General features: G+C 42.0%; 1 protein-coding gene across 1 annotated transcript in view; it reads right to left on the bottom strand.

Moving 5' to 3' along the window:
* Nucleotides 1–1190: 1190 nt before the first annotated feature.
* Nucleotides 1191–20007, bottom strand: part of uvrag (UV radiation resistance associated gene) — a 92842-nt gene continuing 74025 nt past the window's right edge. Inside the window, exons 14-15 of the mRNA XM_084374641.1 lie at nt 12773–12864; nt 1191–3811 (exon numbers count right to left, since the gene is read on the bottom strand). Of these exons, the coding sequence (XP_084230767.1) occupies nt 2962–3811; nt 12773–12864 (942 nt within the window). The 3' untranslated portion in view covers nt 1191–2961. The remainder of the gene's footprint in view (nt 3812–12772; nt 12865–20007) is intronic.

The raw sequence follows: 20007 nt of genomic DNA on the forward strand, positions 1-20007 counted from the left end.
AGGTAACCGTGCTCAGGCCCGGTTGCAGTTGGAGCAATGTGAGTGCAGGCCAGCGGAGGACTGGCGAGGAGGGACAATCGTGCTTTGGCCCGATACGGAGCAACCGGGCCAAGTGTGAGCGCCTTATATACGTTCCCAAGTATAAAAGTGCCATACAATGGAATGTATAATGGCTCCTGTTACCTCAAGTGTCATATTTTCTCCTCTATCTCATTTATAACACTGCACTGCTGAGGGTTCACTCTTGTGTACACTTACCAGAGAGACATCAGTTTGCTACGGTCAGCCGAGTTTTTTGTTAACTTTTGCGTTGTGCACCTGAAACGCTTGTTTCAGGAGTTTGGAAGTTTAAACTAGGAATTCCAGTTTTGGACTTTGACTGGAACACAGCACCAGTCAAATTGCTGTTCCTGAGCTATGCCGTTAAATAATGGGCAGAACGGTTTTATCAGGATATTATGATTTCATAATTAATATGAATTAATTAATAATATAATAATTGTATGAATTCTTGAGTTATGGCCAAAAATGTGTTTTCTAAGGTCACAGTAACCTTGACCTCTGACCAACAAATTCTAATCAGTTCATCCTTGAGTTATGGTGGACATTTATACCAAATTTGAAGAAATTCTCTGCATTATGCGATATGGCGTTCATGAGAATGGGACACCATGAAGTCACAGTGACCTTTGAGCTTTGACCACCAAGATATAATTAGTTCATCCTGGAGTCCAAATGAACATTTGTACTCAAGTCATAGTGGACATTTTTAACAAATTTGAAGAAATTTCCATGATGAGTTTCTGAGATTCAAGAGAATTGGACACCATGAGGTCACAATGACCTTGACCTTTGGCCAACAGATTTTAAATCGGTTCATCTTCGAGTCCAAATGAACATTTGTTCCAAATAAACTAAGATGGTAGTTAACATTATAATTTAGCATATTAGTACTTAGCAGCATGCGTGTTAGCATGCTGATATTATCATTTGCCTCAAAGTACCGTCTCATGGAGCTCCTAGCATGGCTGTGGACTCTTTTTTTAAATTGTTTTAAGGAGATGTTTGAATTTTGTCCATTTTATACAATTTTGAAACTGTCATATCATTCATTATAATTTCATTGCTGAATCCACCTCACAGGCAAACTTGAGCACACCCACACCAATACAAATGCAGGCAGACCAGTCTTAAAGGGGGCTACATACATCCATGCCATTGGACTGCAAGTCTTTAATAACAAAAAAAACCCTCCATACAAAAGTATATGTACATGGTCACTTACTGAACTGTATAGCAGTATATGGAAATGGTCTAACATGGTTCAATTTTAAGTTTAAATACATTATTTCTCAACAGTCAGCAACCACAGTGCTGGATCTGAAACATAAGGTGGGCTGCCGGTGGAGGGTCCATCTTTGTCACGGCGGGCGATGCAAAGCAGCTGTCACACATCAGGACCCAGACACTGGTTATGATTTCAGTCTAATGTTTGACAATAATAATGAATGATGTCCAATGTGAGTGGGGAAAATAAAACTAGATATTGATTTCATTTGAAACAAAGCACACACAATTGTTGAGACATAAATAATGCAATAATTGAATACCAGTGCAAGAAAGCATTCAGACACGGGACAAAATCACAGACAATGGGATTGAGACACTTGCTATTAACACTTACAGCAGAGCCTGAGTGAGACATTCCAACAGAACACAGACACAGAATTAAATTTTTGCTCTACTGATTACGAGAATCAGTGGACTTAACATTAACATTTATGTTAATATTGATGGGATACATTAAAATTGTAAAAATAAAAGAGAAAAGAAAAGGACATGGAGATGGTCAGAAAAACAATTGCACCGTATCCCTGCCATGTGCTGTGAGCTCCAACCTGCCACTCTTGTGATCCTCATCTTAAGACCTGAAGGAGAAACTCGACCCCGTGTGGAGAATGACGGCCGGGCTGAGCTGTTGCATGAGAGGAGATGCTGTGCGTCACAGTTCGGGAGTCCCTGGTTCGGGCTACTGGCTCCAGCTCCCACCTCGCTTTAGGGTAGCAAAATCCTGCCTCGTTCACAGGTCATTGGTGGAATTACTGGAAAACCTAACTGTGATTGTGTGACTGTGGTTGCATGCTAATGTGAAGCCCCGACTCACACGCGTACACATCACGTCCTTCCTCCTGCACACACCCACTGTCACGCACCCTGACTGAAGGCTCGGGAAGAGTCTAAACATCTGCTTGTACAGTCAAAGGTGTAAGTACTGGGACAGCTGTCACTTTGATAAAACTTCCAGTTGCAACAACTCTGTGTGTCTGTTGTTTATATCAATCCTTTTATAGTTATAGATATAGTTATGGTGAAACTTGAGGTACAGTAGTAAGGAAAAGGATTTAGAGCTGCTGCATTGAAACATTTTTATACCCTGACGCACTGAGGCTGCACTCTGGGTGTGGATGTGAACTTTAAATGCTGTTCAGAAATGATGTTTTTTACAAGTCACAGGCTGTTATTGCAGTGCAAGTGATATACATTGTTTGTGTGTCATTTTACATGAATGGTCCCCTGTTTTGGTAAACAGCCTAGGATAACTGACACTAATTTATAGAGTGCAGTTGTTAATGAAATAATTTAGTGAAAATAATTGTCTGAATAATGGTTTGTTCTATTCAATGTTTAAAAAATATATCAATGATGGCATCAAAAATAAAAGTAAAGCTTACTGTCCCAATACTTGCACATTTAACTGTTTCATTAAAAAGATTACTATGGAAATGTTTACAATAAGTGCAAATTGGTCGTTATTCCAGAATAGCTCCTATGATTTTTGATGCTGCGATAAGAGAGCGGGGACCCCACCCCTGTCCTCTCAGTTCATGTCCCTGTCTTGTATTTGTCCAAACCCCCTGTGCAAGTTATGTTATGCCTCCCTCTCTCCTCAGGTCCCCTGTCTCACTTATCAGAGCCCTTGCGTGGTCTGCGGAAGCTGGACATGTTCTCATTTAGTGCATAGATGCGCCTGGAGAACTCCTCAAAGCCAGCGACGTCCAGCTCGCCCAGCACCTGTTCGTCACACTCCACAGCTACTGCGTGGTCCACGGGGATGCAGCGGTAGTCTCCCAGCCGGGCCTCGTCGGCTAGCCCTAACCCCAACCCCAACCCCATCCCTAATCCCAGACCTAAACCGGTGGCCTCTGTGCCCATGATCTCCTCGGCTTGCTCCACAGAGCACCGCAGCTCTGGGACGAGGCTAACAGGCGCCTGTCCTGGTACCAAAGAGCCGTTCATGGCACCTGTGTGCTGACTAGTGGCCTCTGTTTCCTCACCAGTGTCCTGCACTGCAGAACAGACGGGTGCAACTGTGCTACTGGCCGGTTGCTCTTCAGTCACTTCCTCTTTATCTATGTTAATCTCTCCGTCAATGCTTCTGCATCTCTCCACCTCCACAGCGTTCCCCCCACCCTCCTCCTTCTCTTCCTTCTGCTCGCCCTCCTTGTTGGCCTCCGTTGTCTTGGCCAGGTTAAGGGATGCCATGCCAGCATCAAGGGAGGAGGACAGCTGTTTGGCAGAAGGCGAGGGCGGTGCCAGGCCAACTGGTGGCTGCTCTTCACCCATGGCTGTGTTGTAGCTGGGTGGAGGAGTTGGCTTGTACTTGGGCTTATCGGCTTCAGAGCTTGCCCTTTTCCTCAAGCCTCGGTCTGGGGAGCTGGTGTGGCAGGAGTAGCTTATATCCGAGGCAGCAGACACACCAAGCTGAGACTTGGTCGGCACTGGGATGGAGCTGGAGACATTGTGTCTGTCACTGTGATGAACAAAGAGAAAGACACTAATAAGCAAGGACATAAAGACAAGCAATGACAGGCAAACAACTTGTATCCCTTTTTACCCCTTTGCCTTGTTTTTTCAAGTGCTCCCTTGTCCTTCAGAAGAGTTACAAGGACTAGTGGTCTAAATCCCCCCCTATGAAATGGGACAACTCTTGAAGACCAGACATTAACAATATGTCAACTTCTCTTGTGTTACTGTGGTATGTGTGGTATTATGGACACTTTTTTCACAACTTCTCGTTATCAGTCATGGCACTGCCATCGCAGAGTGCCATTGACGTGAGGTTGTGCACTTGGTCAACAATGGTGTTTGGGTGGAGGGTACGTGTCAAGTGGCCTCCACAGAAATGCCAGGACCCAAAGTTTTCCCAGCAGAACATTGCATTGTACTGGATGATCAATATTATTTACTTGGTCTGTTAGTAGTTTTCATGATGTGGTTGTCATGTACAGATCAAATTTTATGCTTCTTCTAAAAAGAAAAAAGAACCACAGTACATCAAAAAGACAGAGTTCTCATGACCCTCAGTCTGAAGTGTGCCTTTGAAAAACCTCCATTTGCAGGGCCATGTAGCTCCAACACTGCACCCTACCCCTCTATTACAACAAGAATCGGGACAAGCTACTAAAGGCATTAACACGCAACCGGGCTAAGGGGTGTACTGTATTCGATTGATTACAGTAAGCAATGATGTCTACAGCCCACATTAGAGACTGCGATGTCCACAGGGGGCGTATGAGACACCCACGCTCTATTTGGACCTGGTACTCTTGATGTCATTTGCACCCCTCCATCCCAAGCACACAACTCCTTCCCCTGATCCAGGAGAGAAACAGCTGCAGCTCTTTGTAAAATCACTCCACCTTACAGCATTCAGAAAACATTTATGCGGCCTGTGAGAGTCTACACTCACATTCTGCTGACTGGGAGCACGCAGCAGGCGTCCACCCAAGTATGTCAGACATTTTCCTCTATAACAGATAACAGACCCGGGGTCTGGGACACCCGCCCCATCCCAGTACTGGAGCCATAAATTTACTTAAATGGGGGCCTCACTGCCTCTTCCGATAGCCGAGGCCAAGATCACCGGACTACATAGCCGTCTGCTTAACGTGCCCATTCCTCTATCTGAGGAGTCAAGGCAGGTACTGTTGGGGTCAAAGGTGAAGCAGGGCCTCCCTGTGCTCTCTAGAGATTAGCATATGTTGGTTAAAGAGTTAACAACAAATCTCTGCTTGTTCAGTTGGACATGCAGCCACAATGGATGTCCTCGTAAATGTTTTCCTGTCACTCAGCACTTGGCACTTGAGCATCGGTGATGAGACCACTGGTTGATGTACGCATTTATTGTGTACCAGCTCTCTATCTGATGAACAAGCACCACTAAACACATGACGGCTCGTAAAAAGGGCTCTGACCTTGACCCACGCAAGCACCCCGCCGAGGGTCCTAACAGGGTTCACGGGCAGGACACTGCACTGAGAAGAGCCTGTCTAGTTTTAAGAGAAACTTGTCAAACTTCAAAGTGCCTGTTATAAAGTAAACGAGAACCATCCACGGTCTGAAGGTTCAGTATGTAACCGCATATGGTACCAACCTGTAAATACTGTACGTCGTGGCTAACATTTAAGGCTAATTGGAGGCCTGCAAATGTATATGTTGGATGGTCAACCAAGGTCAGGGTTAAGACAATAAAGGCACAAGGTAATGACCTGATCCTGTGAGGGTGTTCCTGTTAAGTGGGCAGAGCAGGAGATGGACTGTGCTTTACTTGGCAGTGCATGTCCATCAAAACACATCATTTAATACAACTGGCTTCAGCTTGCCCCTCCCTAACGAGCACATGGTTAATTCTGCTCAAAACCATTTTTTGGAAAAATGGAAACAATGTGCTCTTTAACACCTAATTTTCTGGGGAGACAAATGAAAAAGAAGGAATCGAGAGAAGTTGAATGATTTGCCATCTCAAACACTTATCTGTGACTTTCCAAATGAAACCATCATGCGCTCTTTGGAAGCCAGTCCCAAAATGCAAAACCTGATTTGGTGGAAAGGAATAAGACGGATGTCATGAGAAGTCAATTATCATTTAAGTAAGTGGAAAATGTGGTTCAGACTCTTTGAAACACGATACAGGTTTGGAAACCGGAGATGGCTGGTACTGAGCAAAGAGTTTAAGGTTTCCATGCATCATTTATAACAAGCTAATAAGTGACTACTACGTTTTTAGCTTGACTGAGTAATGTCCTTACGGCAATGTCTGATTGAACGGCTTTGATTTTAATTATCTGCAGCCATTTTCTTCCATTTCCTCCTCCAACTGGCTTTCTCATATAATCAATGTGGTCTGACTTTAGCTGGCCATCTACAGTCCAAACAAATACATTATTGACAGTGGCATAAAATCAAATGGTCATCACACCAAGACTTATGCATAATGAGGAATTTCGCATTTGGACCGTGGTATTTTGTTCCACTTTGTGTTTTAGGTTTGAGTCAAAGTGTGCAGCAGTGTGTGAGTAACAGAGTAGACTGGGTGTGTCAGTGAGGACTTGAGCTAACTAAACCCTCTGGGCAGTCATAACATTTTTTTCTTGAAACATTTCTACTGTTATACTGATGACATGTTTATTAACATGGGCAATTAGGCTACACGTGTATGGACACTGTGAGCATGTGTGCAGATTTAGGGCGGCGGGGAGGCCGAACCGCTGAAAAATACTTCTTAAAGGTGGTTGGAAAAGCTGGAACTTGCATGAGCTATCTCTTTCTCTTGTTGGCGTTCTTGGTACACTGCATGAGATTTTTCATATTCTTAATAAATATTTACCCTGTTCCTGTTAGGAAGTTTCCTTGTCCTTGCAATCATTCTTATGAGTAGTCCTGAAACTGCCATTGAGTCTGTCACTTGGTCAACTACTATGGTCCAGACTGAAATATCAGTCCAAAACAGCTCTCCAAACAGCTACTGGAGAGTCTGCCACTATATTCATGGTCCCCAGAGGATGAAACCTACTACTTTGGTGGCCCCCTGATTTTTGCTCTTAAACAGGTCAAACCTTTTCACTTATCCAGTTAGATGTCAACATCTATTAGATGGATTGGTAAAACATAATACAGGTGAAGTTCATGGCTCCCAGAGGATGAAACCTAAAGACTGATCCCCTGACTTCTCCTTGGGTACCACCATGAGTTTGACATTAGTTCCATTTTAAGATTAATATTACAGATACTACACAAAAGTCATGTCCCTCTCAAAATGAATAGTTATGACTTTGGTGATCCCTCAACTTTTGACCTAGCGCTATCATAATACTTCGGTTTACATCGTTACACCTGCAAAACTAATTATATACCCATCACAGCTGTAGATATTAACTCCATAAACTAAGGTGGTGAGAACTACAGTATACCTGCTTGGCATGTTAGCAGTGTCACTGGGAGAATTTTGCCACCTAATGTTAGCATTGAACTCAAAGGACCACTGTGCTGAAGTACAGCCTTACAGTGCTGCTTGTGCAGCTGTAGACTCTTAGATTTGTTAAAAAACATAGTTTGGTCTAAATATTAACTGCGTCAGTTCTGTTGAGACAATATTCACTCCTAATTTGTTGCCAGGCGTCCTTGAGTCATGACACATACATTAATTATTGTCTGCTCTGCTTGATGCTGCGGTCTACTAAAAATTGTTATTGTGCATGTAATGATGCGATTGGACACGTATCTAGCATTCCTAATATCATACGTATATTTAATGTGGTAAACTTGAGCTCTGGGAAATGTTACTTTCACCAACTATCAAAACCATGAAGGATGGAAGGGCTCAGATTCTGAACTCTCCGTGCAGCTTGGACTTGGTCTAAGGGATTCACGACAAGCAAAGTGAATTCATGATAGCAGCTCAACAGACCGTACTGATGGGAAAAAAGCCTGTTGCTCATCCCTAATGTTTGATACAGAGCTGTGCAGTGGTAAGTTCCCTCCACTCATAGCCCAAGCTACCCACCTACAGTACATCTTTTCATTGGGCCCCAGTCCCTCTTGCATTACACTGACAACAACTTCACTGCACACTGTAAATGCTAAGAGGCCTCTGCCTAAATCATCAAGCCGAAAACTTGACATGCCGAGCCAGAAATAGCCTTCACTCCTCCAAAGCTCTCTTCCTTTCCACTGCTGATGTCAAACCTGGCATATTTCAGGCCGACTCAAGAATTCAGTGAGCCAGACCTTTCCACTGTTCAATCCCCTGACAGGCTTCGCAACATGCCCCTGTTCATATCCAAATCCTGTTAAGGAGCCATCATTTTAGGCCAAAATAAACAATGGCAGATAAGATTTGGTTGTTTGATGTGGTTTAGGGAAATCCCTATGAAACTACTAGAGCAAACATTACTAAAAATTTGATATGCACTATGGTGGAAGCTAAGTTTTCTTTTGATTTAACAGGGCAGGACTTATTGACTGTCTGGCCTTTGAAGACAGGGAATCACTACAGCACAGTTTGAGCAACACGATCAGCAAGCTGACGATATAAACCCCCTTACAGTACTCAGTAGTGCAAAGTTTTATTAAAAAGTTAATACTGTTGTTTCAACAACAAAATTACAAATCTGATATGGAATGGAAAAGCAAATGTAAATGAATGGTTTATATCAATATTTCAACCAAAATATCAAGCTGTGAATGATTTTAATAACTTCTGAAATTTATAGTTTTTTAGGATCACTTTAGGATCTTTGGTGCGTTTACACAATGAGTATTAAAGGTGCACTATGTAGTTTTGGGGAATATATTTTAGTCAGAAGAGAAAGATCTTCACTGACTGATTCTTTTTGCCTAAACAAACTAAATAAACAAACTCTTTGTTTTCATTACTGAATAAACAAACTGACCTTAAAGGACAACACAATTTCACACTGCTTTACCTTGTTTATATTTGGCGGACCCTGCCATCCCTCTAGCTCCAAACAGTGTTCTGGGAACCCTATTTTCCTCCGAGGAAAGTTTTTTTAATTTAATTATGGAAACTAATATTTATGAGTTTGTATTATTACCTCCTTAATACTGTAAATAGAGAGATGGGATGAGAGATGAGATACTGTAAATATTAAAATTCTGAATTTGAATTTCTTCTCCAAAACTGCATAGTGCCTCTTTTAATGTGGACTGTTCCAGAATATTACATGAAAAGGGAGAATGGAAATATTCCTGATTTATTCTTCCAAACATCAACTGTTATTGTAAATATAGTAAATCTATACAGGACAACTGTCAGGCTTTTATGTACCTTGCAAATACAGTATATATATTTGAGATGATATGCTTTTATCTTTCACTGACAAGACGGCAGCTGCTAAATATCACAATGCTTTGAGTACATCATGTAGCACTTGGGGTCTACCATGGTTTTGCTAGCTTTTCTCTCACTATGGGGTCTTTGGGGAGCTTCACATCCTCCAGCTGCAGTGTTGAATCTGCCTGACCAGGCGCTCCGCTACACCTTACCTCCCCCTATGTACAGTACGTAGCCCTGCTCCCAGGCACCAGAGTGGGATTATGGCCCTGTGAACCTCTGCCAGGCCCTCAGCGGATGTAGAGCGGCAAATGGGAGCATGTTGAACGCGTTTGCTTTGATCTCAACAGACTGTACAGTTTACAAAGAGTTGGTTTCTGGTACTGTCTCTGTCTGCCTCTTGGTAATAGATTCACCATTTTCTGCTGTTTCTTATCCTTCAGCGAGATTAAAAAAACCTATACTGCCCATTTTTCACCAGAGCTGGACTGTATATATTATGACATGTTATGATGTGTTTCTGAGACAGTACTGTTTGAAAATGTATAAAGATATGATCAGCAGCTCACCAGACTAACATCATATAGCCCACTGTGTAAAAATTACATTCTTTGTAGTACACTCTTTTCCTACAAGCACTCTGCTTTTCCTCAGTTAGTCCATCCAGTCTGTATACAAAATCCAAGATGAACCCGGTACACTCCCATTGTGTGGTTATTGGTGCTTTGGGAAAGGCTCTCCCTGCAGAGTGGATGCATACTGAATTAGTTCTACATGGAGGGAGGATGGTTTCCAAATCTGTTCTGGAAACGGTGCCCTCGGTCATATCCTTCATCACATCATCCCTGTTTGGATGCGTGGAAGGAAGAAAGAGGTGGCAAGGAAGGATAGAGGAAGCAGATTAGCCTCTCGCTCACAGTCTATAGGATAATTACCTGCAGCTGCCACGCAGCGTTTTTATACATCCATATTTCATAAGCTGGGTCCTAGCGCTATAAACTGTATCTGAATTTAGGCTTTTTTCAAACAAGTAGCGTAGCAAGACTGGAACTGATATGGCAAGGAAATCAGTGCATATCCTCCTTATTACAAGATATTGTGAAATAGTCACCTCCTCATCCTTGCTGGAGGCTTTCAGTCTGACTGAAGGTGCAGTATGCATGGTCTTATGGTGAGAGGGAGGGGGAGTGTAACCACTGAAACTCTGCTTCAATTTTAGCATTTATTTTATGCATACACACACACATATATATATATACATATATATATATATATACACACATATACATATATACACACACACACACACACATATATATATATGTATGTATATATTTATATATATATACCCAACTCAAAATTAGTTAGTGATATTGGGATATGGGTGCATATATGCATGTGCATGGATATGCAATAAAAGTCAAATGAATTATTATTATTTTTGGGGACCAAATATATTCACAAAACACAAAATAAGAATTTAGATATGTTACAGAATAAACAATCAAGTGAATAACTAGTGTATGCCAATAACCCTAACTCATTTTGAGTAGTGTATATATGTACCTTTTATTCTTTAAATAAAGTTTCATATTTTCAGTTTCCATCATGCTCTTCTTGATCAAAATTATATAATTTTGCATTTGGTTCCTGTCTTAGATTACATTCACCTGTTCTGTATTGAGGAGTTGCAAGACAGTTAAAAGTAGTTTAATTTTTAACATTTTTGGAGATGACAATGATAAAAATTACATGCTCTGGTTTTATGAGTGTTAATTAGTGAGTTTTAGAGGTGCCGATGGGTGCAAGTTACTTTTGGTCAGAGCCTGGCAATCCGTTTTCCCTGCCTCCAGTCAATCTGCTAAACTGAGCTAATCGGCTACTGGCTGCTTCATATTTACTCTCCAAAAGTGACAGAACTGATGAACCTTTCCTTTAAGGTGTTGCTACAGTAAGTCTGTCACTTTTGTTGCAAAGCTCTATATCATATGTCAGTTAGAATGACTGAACTCAAAGTATTTTTTTGAAGCTTAGTGCTTCACCAGCTGATGAGAAAGGCAGTTTCTTGATTCTCAGCTGGTGACTTCTGAGTCAGTTCAGGACAGTTTTTGTTCCTGTCCCTGTGGTCTCATAGTTGCAGGAGTGTGGCTGTGGCAAGCCACTGTACAGCTCTGACACTCTCACCTCCACTTCTTTTAAAACGCACTTGCATGTACACACACATATACACACACACACACATAGCTTCAGGGTTAGTGGGCCCAAGCTTTCATCTCATCTATCTTTGGCCCTTCCACTTCCCATTAAGGAGGGGGGCGGTGGGGGGTTGATTTGAGAGCTCGGGCTTTTCATGGCTTCTTTCCTTTCAAAACAAAAGATTATTCAATTAATGTGTGTAATACACATTTTCCCCTTTGCTGACCCTGGGAGAGGACTGGAGATCAAAGACAGCCTTCTCTTTTATAGGGCAGTGGAGCTGAAGCCTGACACAGACCAACTCCCAGGTTTTACTGAAGGGTTACGTGCAGGCCATAAGACTGTTGAAGGAGAGAGATCTAAGCATTCCACTTCATCGGGACAAAGTGGCTGCTGCAAATCTCATCAAACAGTGCCTTTTTAAAGTGCCGAGGTAGTGTTGATGTGCAGAGGTGGTGCGCCATTACAACGGTGATCTGTATAGCATTCCTACCTAAAAATACCTTTTACCCAATACATCCATATGATTTCAGACAATATTGCGCTGTCAGACAATATTTATTAAATTTTCTAAAAATGTCATTACCAAAAGCAACATTATGTAACTTTTTTTTTGCCTTAAAATAACAGCTTCAAAATCATTTGAATGCTACAGTGTCTTGTAATAGAGTGTAGTAGTGGTGTTCATCTGTGATGATTATCTTGCTAAACAAAATCACTAAGTATCATAAACTTGTGTTCACCACACATCTTATTTTCCGCAATACTCCAAAATCCAATGCAAAAATCTCATTGGCTTTTTGTCAAGGGAGCCAAGGCGATGCTAACTTCTGGGTTAGCTTACAAAAACATGTAGTCCCTACGCCACTCTATAGGATAAATGTTGTCTCTGTCTCAGCCACCTGTCATATACTGCATAGAGCAAATAAATAGATTTGGGTGCAAGCAAAATGGAGAGAAGTTAGTGTGTACATACATTGTATATATCTTGCTTTCTATTTATGTTATGTACAGGGTGTGTTTGTTTTTCTTTCCCATTGCTGCTGTGACAAAAGAATTTCCCAGTCTGGGATCAATAAAGTAATTCTATTCTATTCTATTAAGTTCCCTTTTAATGACGAGGACTCTTTTCATGTTGGACTGATAATATCCATCTGAAAGTGCTTCAAATCTAAAAAAAAAGTTGTTTTCTTAAAAAAGTGTTGGTAAAATGTGGGTCATCTTATAATTGGGCAAACACAGAATACTGTCAAAACTGCAGACAAGTATAATGAAAAATACGGTAATGTATTGAGCCATGGTTTAATTGAACCATTTATCTGTGAATGTGTTAAAGATTAAAGCTGATCCACTGTTACATTTGTGTCACTTTAGTACACCATCTTTCTGGCTTCAGTGACCTCTGAGGAAATACTTGAGGGAAAGTTTCTTTCTGATTCTTACCATCGGACCAGCAGGCCATGTTCCAGGAAGTTCTTCAAGTTGGGTAATGTCTGCTGCAGGTCCGGGGTGGTCAAGCCATGTTGATATCTCAGCTGCAAGAAAAGGGAACACATACGGAATTGTTAACCTCAGACAACCTACCACACCGTATATCCCATAACCATACATATATCTTGTGCTGGGCTAGCACTGCTGCGAAACACGTAGGCACGCTCTCCATGTTTGGATGTCGTTTGGAGAAGAAAGAAACACCACCTACAGCAGAGGTTTGAAGTCTACATTCTTTCACCGTGACACATTTCTACTCTCCCCATCAGGCCATTACTCATCTGGACACACAATGGGCAGCCTTCCCTGATAACAGGCGTGAGGACTAATACGTAAGGTGTGTGGAAAGACAGGGGATGAGATGCGGGTGGCAAGAAAAACCAAACTCGCTGTTAAAAAACATCTGGATGCAATGGGGCAAAGAGAGCACATCAGAAACCTCATTACATTCTCTCATGATCTGTCCCTCTCTCTTCAGCAGACCCACTACTTAATTTGGCCTTGAATGTCTCTCGTTGTACCACAGTGCTTTATTTCCCGATGATGGAATCAAATCCGGTAAAAAAAAAAAGAAAAAGAAAAAGAAAAAAAGAACAAGGCCACCTAGAAACTCCAGCTCTGTTGCCAGAAATATCTCCTCTAGCTGAGCGATGTCACAGCGAGCCAACTCTTGTCCATGAGTTTATTTAACCTATATTACTGAACAGCAGAGGAGCATCATGCCGCACGTCCAGCGTATCTATCTGAGGCCCCTCTGTCACACACACTGCGTGCACCAGCTGACATCTGTTTTGTTTCCACTTGGGTGCCACGGCAACCACTCTGATATTCGCACACACACACACTTCTGGAGATGAAGCGCACATGACTCCGACGCACCACTCAACCCGGATAACATACTGCTTCTTCGTGAGCACATAATGGATGAGTGACATGATAATAAAAGAATTACAGAGAAAAATATTTTTGAGTCTCGGAGGGCAAAGGTCACATTTTCTTGTTTTTCAGTTTAGGAGGAGACAGATTGTTCTCAGGGTATCAGCAGCCCTCAAAACACATCAATACTTGTTTTCCTGTGGGAAATGGTGTGATATATATTCAGAAACCTGTTGTAGTACATGTTGGCTCTTGTAAAGCTTGATTAATGGCAAGAAGAGTGGCATTCCTACTCACAATGGCTCAAACCAATTCTGTCTGAACAGCTGTGAGAATAACATGTAAACTGTATGGTATCAACGGTACGGTATGTACTGTCTGTGACTTGTACCAAAGCTTTCACGTGTCTGTATCAATGTTCCAGTATCTTTGCACATGTGTGTGTTCTGGCCTGGAATGATCCATGTCTGTTAGGGGAGCCACAGAAACAACAGTCATGACAGTATGAGAGGAAGGCTTTATCAAAAGAAGCTCAGATTGAGGGAATCAAACAAGGGGTGTCACCTCGAAACCCAGCTGGTGATGGGATGGTCTAAAGCCTGCGAGAACAACATAGAGATCCATTCATGGCTCAGAGCAAACCTCAGGGTCTGACCAAATGACGGCGCTGCGCTGTCCACAGGGCCGCCTGAACGGAATTGGGTTTGAAACATTAGGCCAAGATCAATAACGGCACCGGTTTTAGAAACAGAAAGAGCATAGCAGCATTGGGCAGGGGGGCTTGCTTGTTCTGTGGCCAGATGCTAAAAAAAGGAAAATCCCAAATCTCATGGAAATCTCAAGGTTACGGTCGAGGAAGTATGAATCAGAAATTGTGAATCAGATATGAGCAAAGAATAAATATTATGGCTGCAGAAAAGTTAAACAGTGTTTGTTGGACATGCTATATGCTTTCTTTGATTCGCAGTTGGAAGGCTTGACAAAATGCTATCTTTAAGTCCCATTACTCGGCCTGAGCTCTGAGATGTGTGTAATAACCACAGTGCGTGTCTGACAGGAGCCCTATGTCAAATTACACGCCTGTATGTCTGAGAGTGTGTGGGAGAAAGAGGGAACATGAGTGTGCATTTGTATGTGTGGCTCCTATTGTTTTCCTTATGTGAAGAGATCTTGCCAAGCGTGCAGCACACAGAAACTGGATATAGGTGAAGACATGAGAGTGATGGGTGACATCACTGGCTTGCTCGGGGCGCACTTCATTACTATGGAGCTTGTTGTATGTGGATTAAAAAATAGGAGGATGTTACTGGGAAGCACATGTGTGTATGTTTAATATTTCTGTGAGGAATGCAGCTTGTCCAACATTCTTCATAACATATGGCGCCATCAAGGAAACACAGCAGAGTTCATAACTCTACCTGCCTCATGTATGTTCACTCAGGCTTTTGCCAAATCTCTGCCAGTGGGCACCATCAACACTTGAGCTAAGTGTCTGGTTGGCAGCAGGGTGACTTCACACTATCTTTGTAATGAGATGTGTTAAACACATGAAGACAGTTTGGAAGAGTGAATACTGCAGTCCTACAGCTGACCCAGCACTCAGCCAGACAGACTCTATCAATATTCATAACTGGTCTGGCCCTTCCTGGTCGGAGCTGCATTAAGTTTCTCCACAGAGTGCACTGTATGTGTATATATGTGTGGAGCTCGTGGCCTCCGTCCTGGGAAGGCATATATCCTGGAAGCAAGCTGTCGAATGTGCAACCACTAACCCCCCTCCTTTCATTTCTGCTCACTAGAGACAAGCAGAAAAACATTAGTGACCCAGCGGTGTCATCTGGAGGAGAGGAGAACAGAAAATGTTCTGAAAGAGGGAGAAATGTGTGAGACAGCTTAATGACATGAAGCTGTTTCCAAATGTTGGTGCCATGAAAGCTTCGACTGCAGGATGGAAACAAACATCTGAGCATGACCGTTTAGATTCTGGTATATGAACCCAGACTGGTTTTTGGGAGTGTGTTGAAACAGATATAAGGCAATGTGTTGAAACTGACATGAGGTAAAAAACACGACAAATTGATTTCTGTCGCACACAACAGGAATGAACATTTTTGCATAATTTCTGAATTCACGACCCAGTAAAAATTAGTATCTTGGAGAATTTTTATACAAACACCGCAAGAAACAATGTCAACAACTCCAGACCCGATCATACAAATTGCTCAGAATCAGTCCACTCGAGACAGCTTGTCATTTCCAGTTTCCCTTTCATACATCATTGTGATGAATGCTGCTGGAGTCGTTTGCATGCTTGTGCGTATGTATATGGAAGAGTGCTTTCAAAGGTGGCCACGGGGTTCTTTGTAATGGGGCTAACCAGATCGTGGTGAGAAATTCCCAGGGCCCATTGAGGATGGCTGTAAGGCGAGAGGAGTCGGAGGGGTGGGGGCAGAGTGGGGGCACCCAACGGGGCTCTTTCACATGATGACATAGTGAAACAGATCCGGCAAGGTCTCCTCGTCGCTGCTCACACCTTTGTGTCTGGACACTCCCTTCCCTGTTTCCATATTGAACAAAACCCACTCAGGGCTTTGGAGACTCAGCAGCATGTGCAGTGGGTAATTGGGTGGTATGACTGCAAGGTTTGGTATGAGTGTGTGTGAGACTTTATATGATGGACGGAACTGACCTGTCACACCCGAGAATTGAGGACTCATCCTCATCCATCTCAAAGATAAAGTAACAAACCAAAGAATGCAGCAGTGTATACAGCCAGAGCCTGCCAATCCACTGGAGCCATGACCGCACGTAAACACATTCAAACTCACTAGAGTCGACGGGAACCGGTCGGTTTACAGTTCATGCCACCCATCATTTGGCGAAACCTGCGTGTTTGCCCTGAGCTCTGTACAGCGGCTAAACAAACACAGCCTGGCTTATGCCACGTATTACTGTTTCCCTGAGTTTGTCAGTTCTAATCACGCTCAGATCAGACCATGAATGTGGGCGGGCTACAGAAAATTCTGAGGCTGATTGCTGATGATGTGGTGTAGGAGGCTGGCCCAGGTAGCAGAGCACGAATCCCCCCCCTCCTTCTCCGTCTTTTATGTTGAGGTCACTGTAGGAGCCGCTTGTGAATGCACACATCACAGTTCAACTGGTGCACATTATTAGCATCGCTTGACTAGTGGTCTTCCATCGTCACTGGAGATGGGCCGTGGAGGTAATCTGGGACTCAGGATATTTCCATCAGGAGTGTCCTGTTTCATGTGTCAGGAGGTTAAAAGTCTCCAAATCAAACTCTGGAGTATCCTGTGCATGTCTGACCTGCATCACAGACAATTACCCTGTGATTTATAATCAGCAGGCTTTTGTCCACTGGGGTAAAAATAGAAACGGTTATTTTACAGAGTATATAGGTTTTACATACTCCCTGGGGAAGATAATCAGGAAGCTCATTAGGTCCTATGACAGCTTGTTATAGTGGGGCTATCCAGGTGTTCCGCCCTCCACCATCCCTCTGGTCAAACTGTGGAGTGGATACTTCAGCAGAGACCGTGAGGTTGACGCAGACATTAGTCTGCATACATAGACCTCATATGGAGAGAAGTGGAGCTATGGGAGATAACCTGCCACTGATAATATTTCAGGGCCATGCCTCTTCTGGTTAAGATGATTGATTCATGAACAGCAGTGAATAAACAACAAGCTGTAAAAACATAATATTAGAGGAGCTGAATCACACTATGGCGTCGCAAAATATCCCAAAACAAATTAGGAACTTTAGTGTGGACTGATTTATTACAGTTTAATGCAACAGGTCCTGTCACTTCTATCATCATTTCTACTGATCCTGCCAGGAAATGCTACAAAGTCTGCATGCTGTGCTGTTAATTATTAAGCCAAAGCTAACAGTGTGAGTTACCAGAATGCCAAACAAAGTGGTCAGTCAAACTTCAGTCAACTTACCAGTTTGCTGAAGTAAAAGAAACACAACCATTACTATTTTACACACTGAGCTTATTTACAGGTCTTGGGGAGTACTACTGCATATGTGAAAAAGTATATTGATGCCTTTTTGTGGTTCCAGAGGAAGCTGCACGTAATCTGATAAATTGCCTCTAGTGATGTCACTCAGTGGCTAAGCTGCATTGTGGGTAATGTAGGTGCCAGGCTTTGAAAAGCAGTCCACTGGTCTAACATTTTACTCCTCCAAAACTGTTGGACTCATTATGGACACTTTAAAAACAAACGATCATAATCGATAGTGCAGAATGTCCTTTCGTCCTTTTCAAAACGTGGCGCTTACATTACCCACAATGCAATTTAGCCCCTGAAGTGACACCACTAGAGGCAATTTATCAGATTACGTGCAGCTTCCTCTGGAAGTACAAAATATACAAATATTACTTTTTCACATGTGCAGTAGTACTCCCAACAATTTAATGTGTAACATTGGTGGAGTTAACCTTTAAAACATAAAAGTTGCTCAATTCCAATAAAATCTGATACACTATACCAGAACTGCAACATTTAATCTATTATCTATTATTGTCGATTCCCTAAATCAAGTGCCAGCTATTTTGATAATCGATTAATTAGTTTGAGTACTTTTTGGACAAAATAAAAAGTCAAAATTCTCTGATTCCAACTTCTTTAATGTGAATATTTTCTGGTTTCTTTACTCCTTTATGACAGGAAACTCAAAATCTTTGGGTTGTGGACAAAAAAGACATTTAAAGACATCATCTCACACTTTGGGAAACACTGAGCAACAATTTCCACCTTTTTTCTGACATTTCACAGACCGACAACCAACAGATTAATGAAGAAATTAATCGACAGTGAAAATAATTGTTAGGTGCAGCCCTACGTTTTGCTAATAAAAACTGTGTTTGACATTAATGTTGCATTAACATCTATTTGGAGTGATTTGGGTGGTACTCTATATGGGCCATTTTAATATGTGTAATTTCAACTGAGACTTACAATAAAATGTTCAATAACCAACAGTTTCTTGGCTTGTGAGAGCGGCTTTTGGGCATCTATAGTGTCCCCTGGAGTCGGTTGGCTGGCTGAAAACCACACGCCTCACACAAAGTTCATGTTTTGTTCATGATTAAGCTTGAGCAGCTGTGAACTCCAGCCAAGAACTTGCCTGCAGATGATTCACACTAGACAGCAAGCATCAACTTTCCTCATGGCATCAGGTGAAGTTTTACTCTTCTCATTACAGTGTTCATTAAATTTGTGTATACATGTTCGTGTTTCCTCTAATCCTCTCATTATGTCTCTTTGTTTTTGTACAACCACCTCATACAGTGGCACGTCGATCCAATTACTTTTAGTTTGTGTTTACAGCTCGGAGAGCCACACGTTAGCTCGGGATCTTTTTGATCGACGTCTTTTTTTTTTCTGTTTGCCGACAGATTTGTTGTTGCCAACTTTTGGAAGGCCGGGTCCAACTCTGAAGAAATAAACAACTCATTCACCTCAGTGGGCTGATATGGTGCAAATGCTAGAAGGCTGTATTTACATACACAGAGATTTCCGTCTGATCTATTGTTTGGACTTTTCAATAAACAGTTTGACTCTTCCAGCGCTGGTCTTATCTTTTGTGGCCAAGCTGCAAAGCCAGACCTCATAAGTTTTTGTGTTATACGGTATATTTATTTTAACCCAAAATCTCCAACATAACAGAGCTATGCTTGACTTTGAACATGGGGAAGAAAGTGCTTGCCTTGCAGTTGACCCAGAAAGTGAAAACTAGGAGGTTTCCTTGGCAACTGCTATTCAAACAGGCTCTATATGCAGATATGTACATGTATTAGTCACGTTTGTATTGGTCACATGTGAACGGATTGTGACGTGACGTGATAAAATGTGACCTTCCTGGTCTCTATCGTGTCTGAGCAGTTTAAGGGAAAACAGGTTCTCGTTTGAAACGAGCCACCTGATTTGCAGTGTTGTAAAAAATATTCAACAGTAATACTGAAGAAAAAGTAAAGTTCTCATGTTAAAATATTACTTTGGTAAAAGTAAAAGCAACACTTCCAGATAGTGCTTGAGTAAAATGCTTTAAGTATCTGACATTAAATGTACTTCAGTATCAAAAGTAATTTTGTGGCAATAGATGCACTAAAGTACACGTAAAAGTAAATTAAACATATACAGTATGTAAATGTATGTATGTTTATACTGTACTGAACTTTTTTTTGTAATCTGATTGCCAGTGAAGTAGCTCAATTTAAAAATGCACTTTGGCTCAGATGCAGCATGTAATCTGCAATGTAACTCCTTACTTAAGTAAA

This window comes from Pagrus pagrus, assembly GCF_965226575.1.
Source record: "Pagrus pagrus genome assembly, chromosome: 14".
NCBI lineage: Eukaryota > Metazoa > Chordata > Actinopteri > Spariformes > Sparidae > Pagrus > Pagrus pagrus.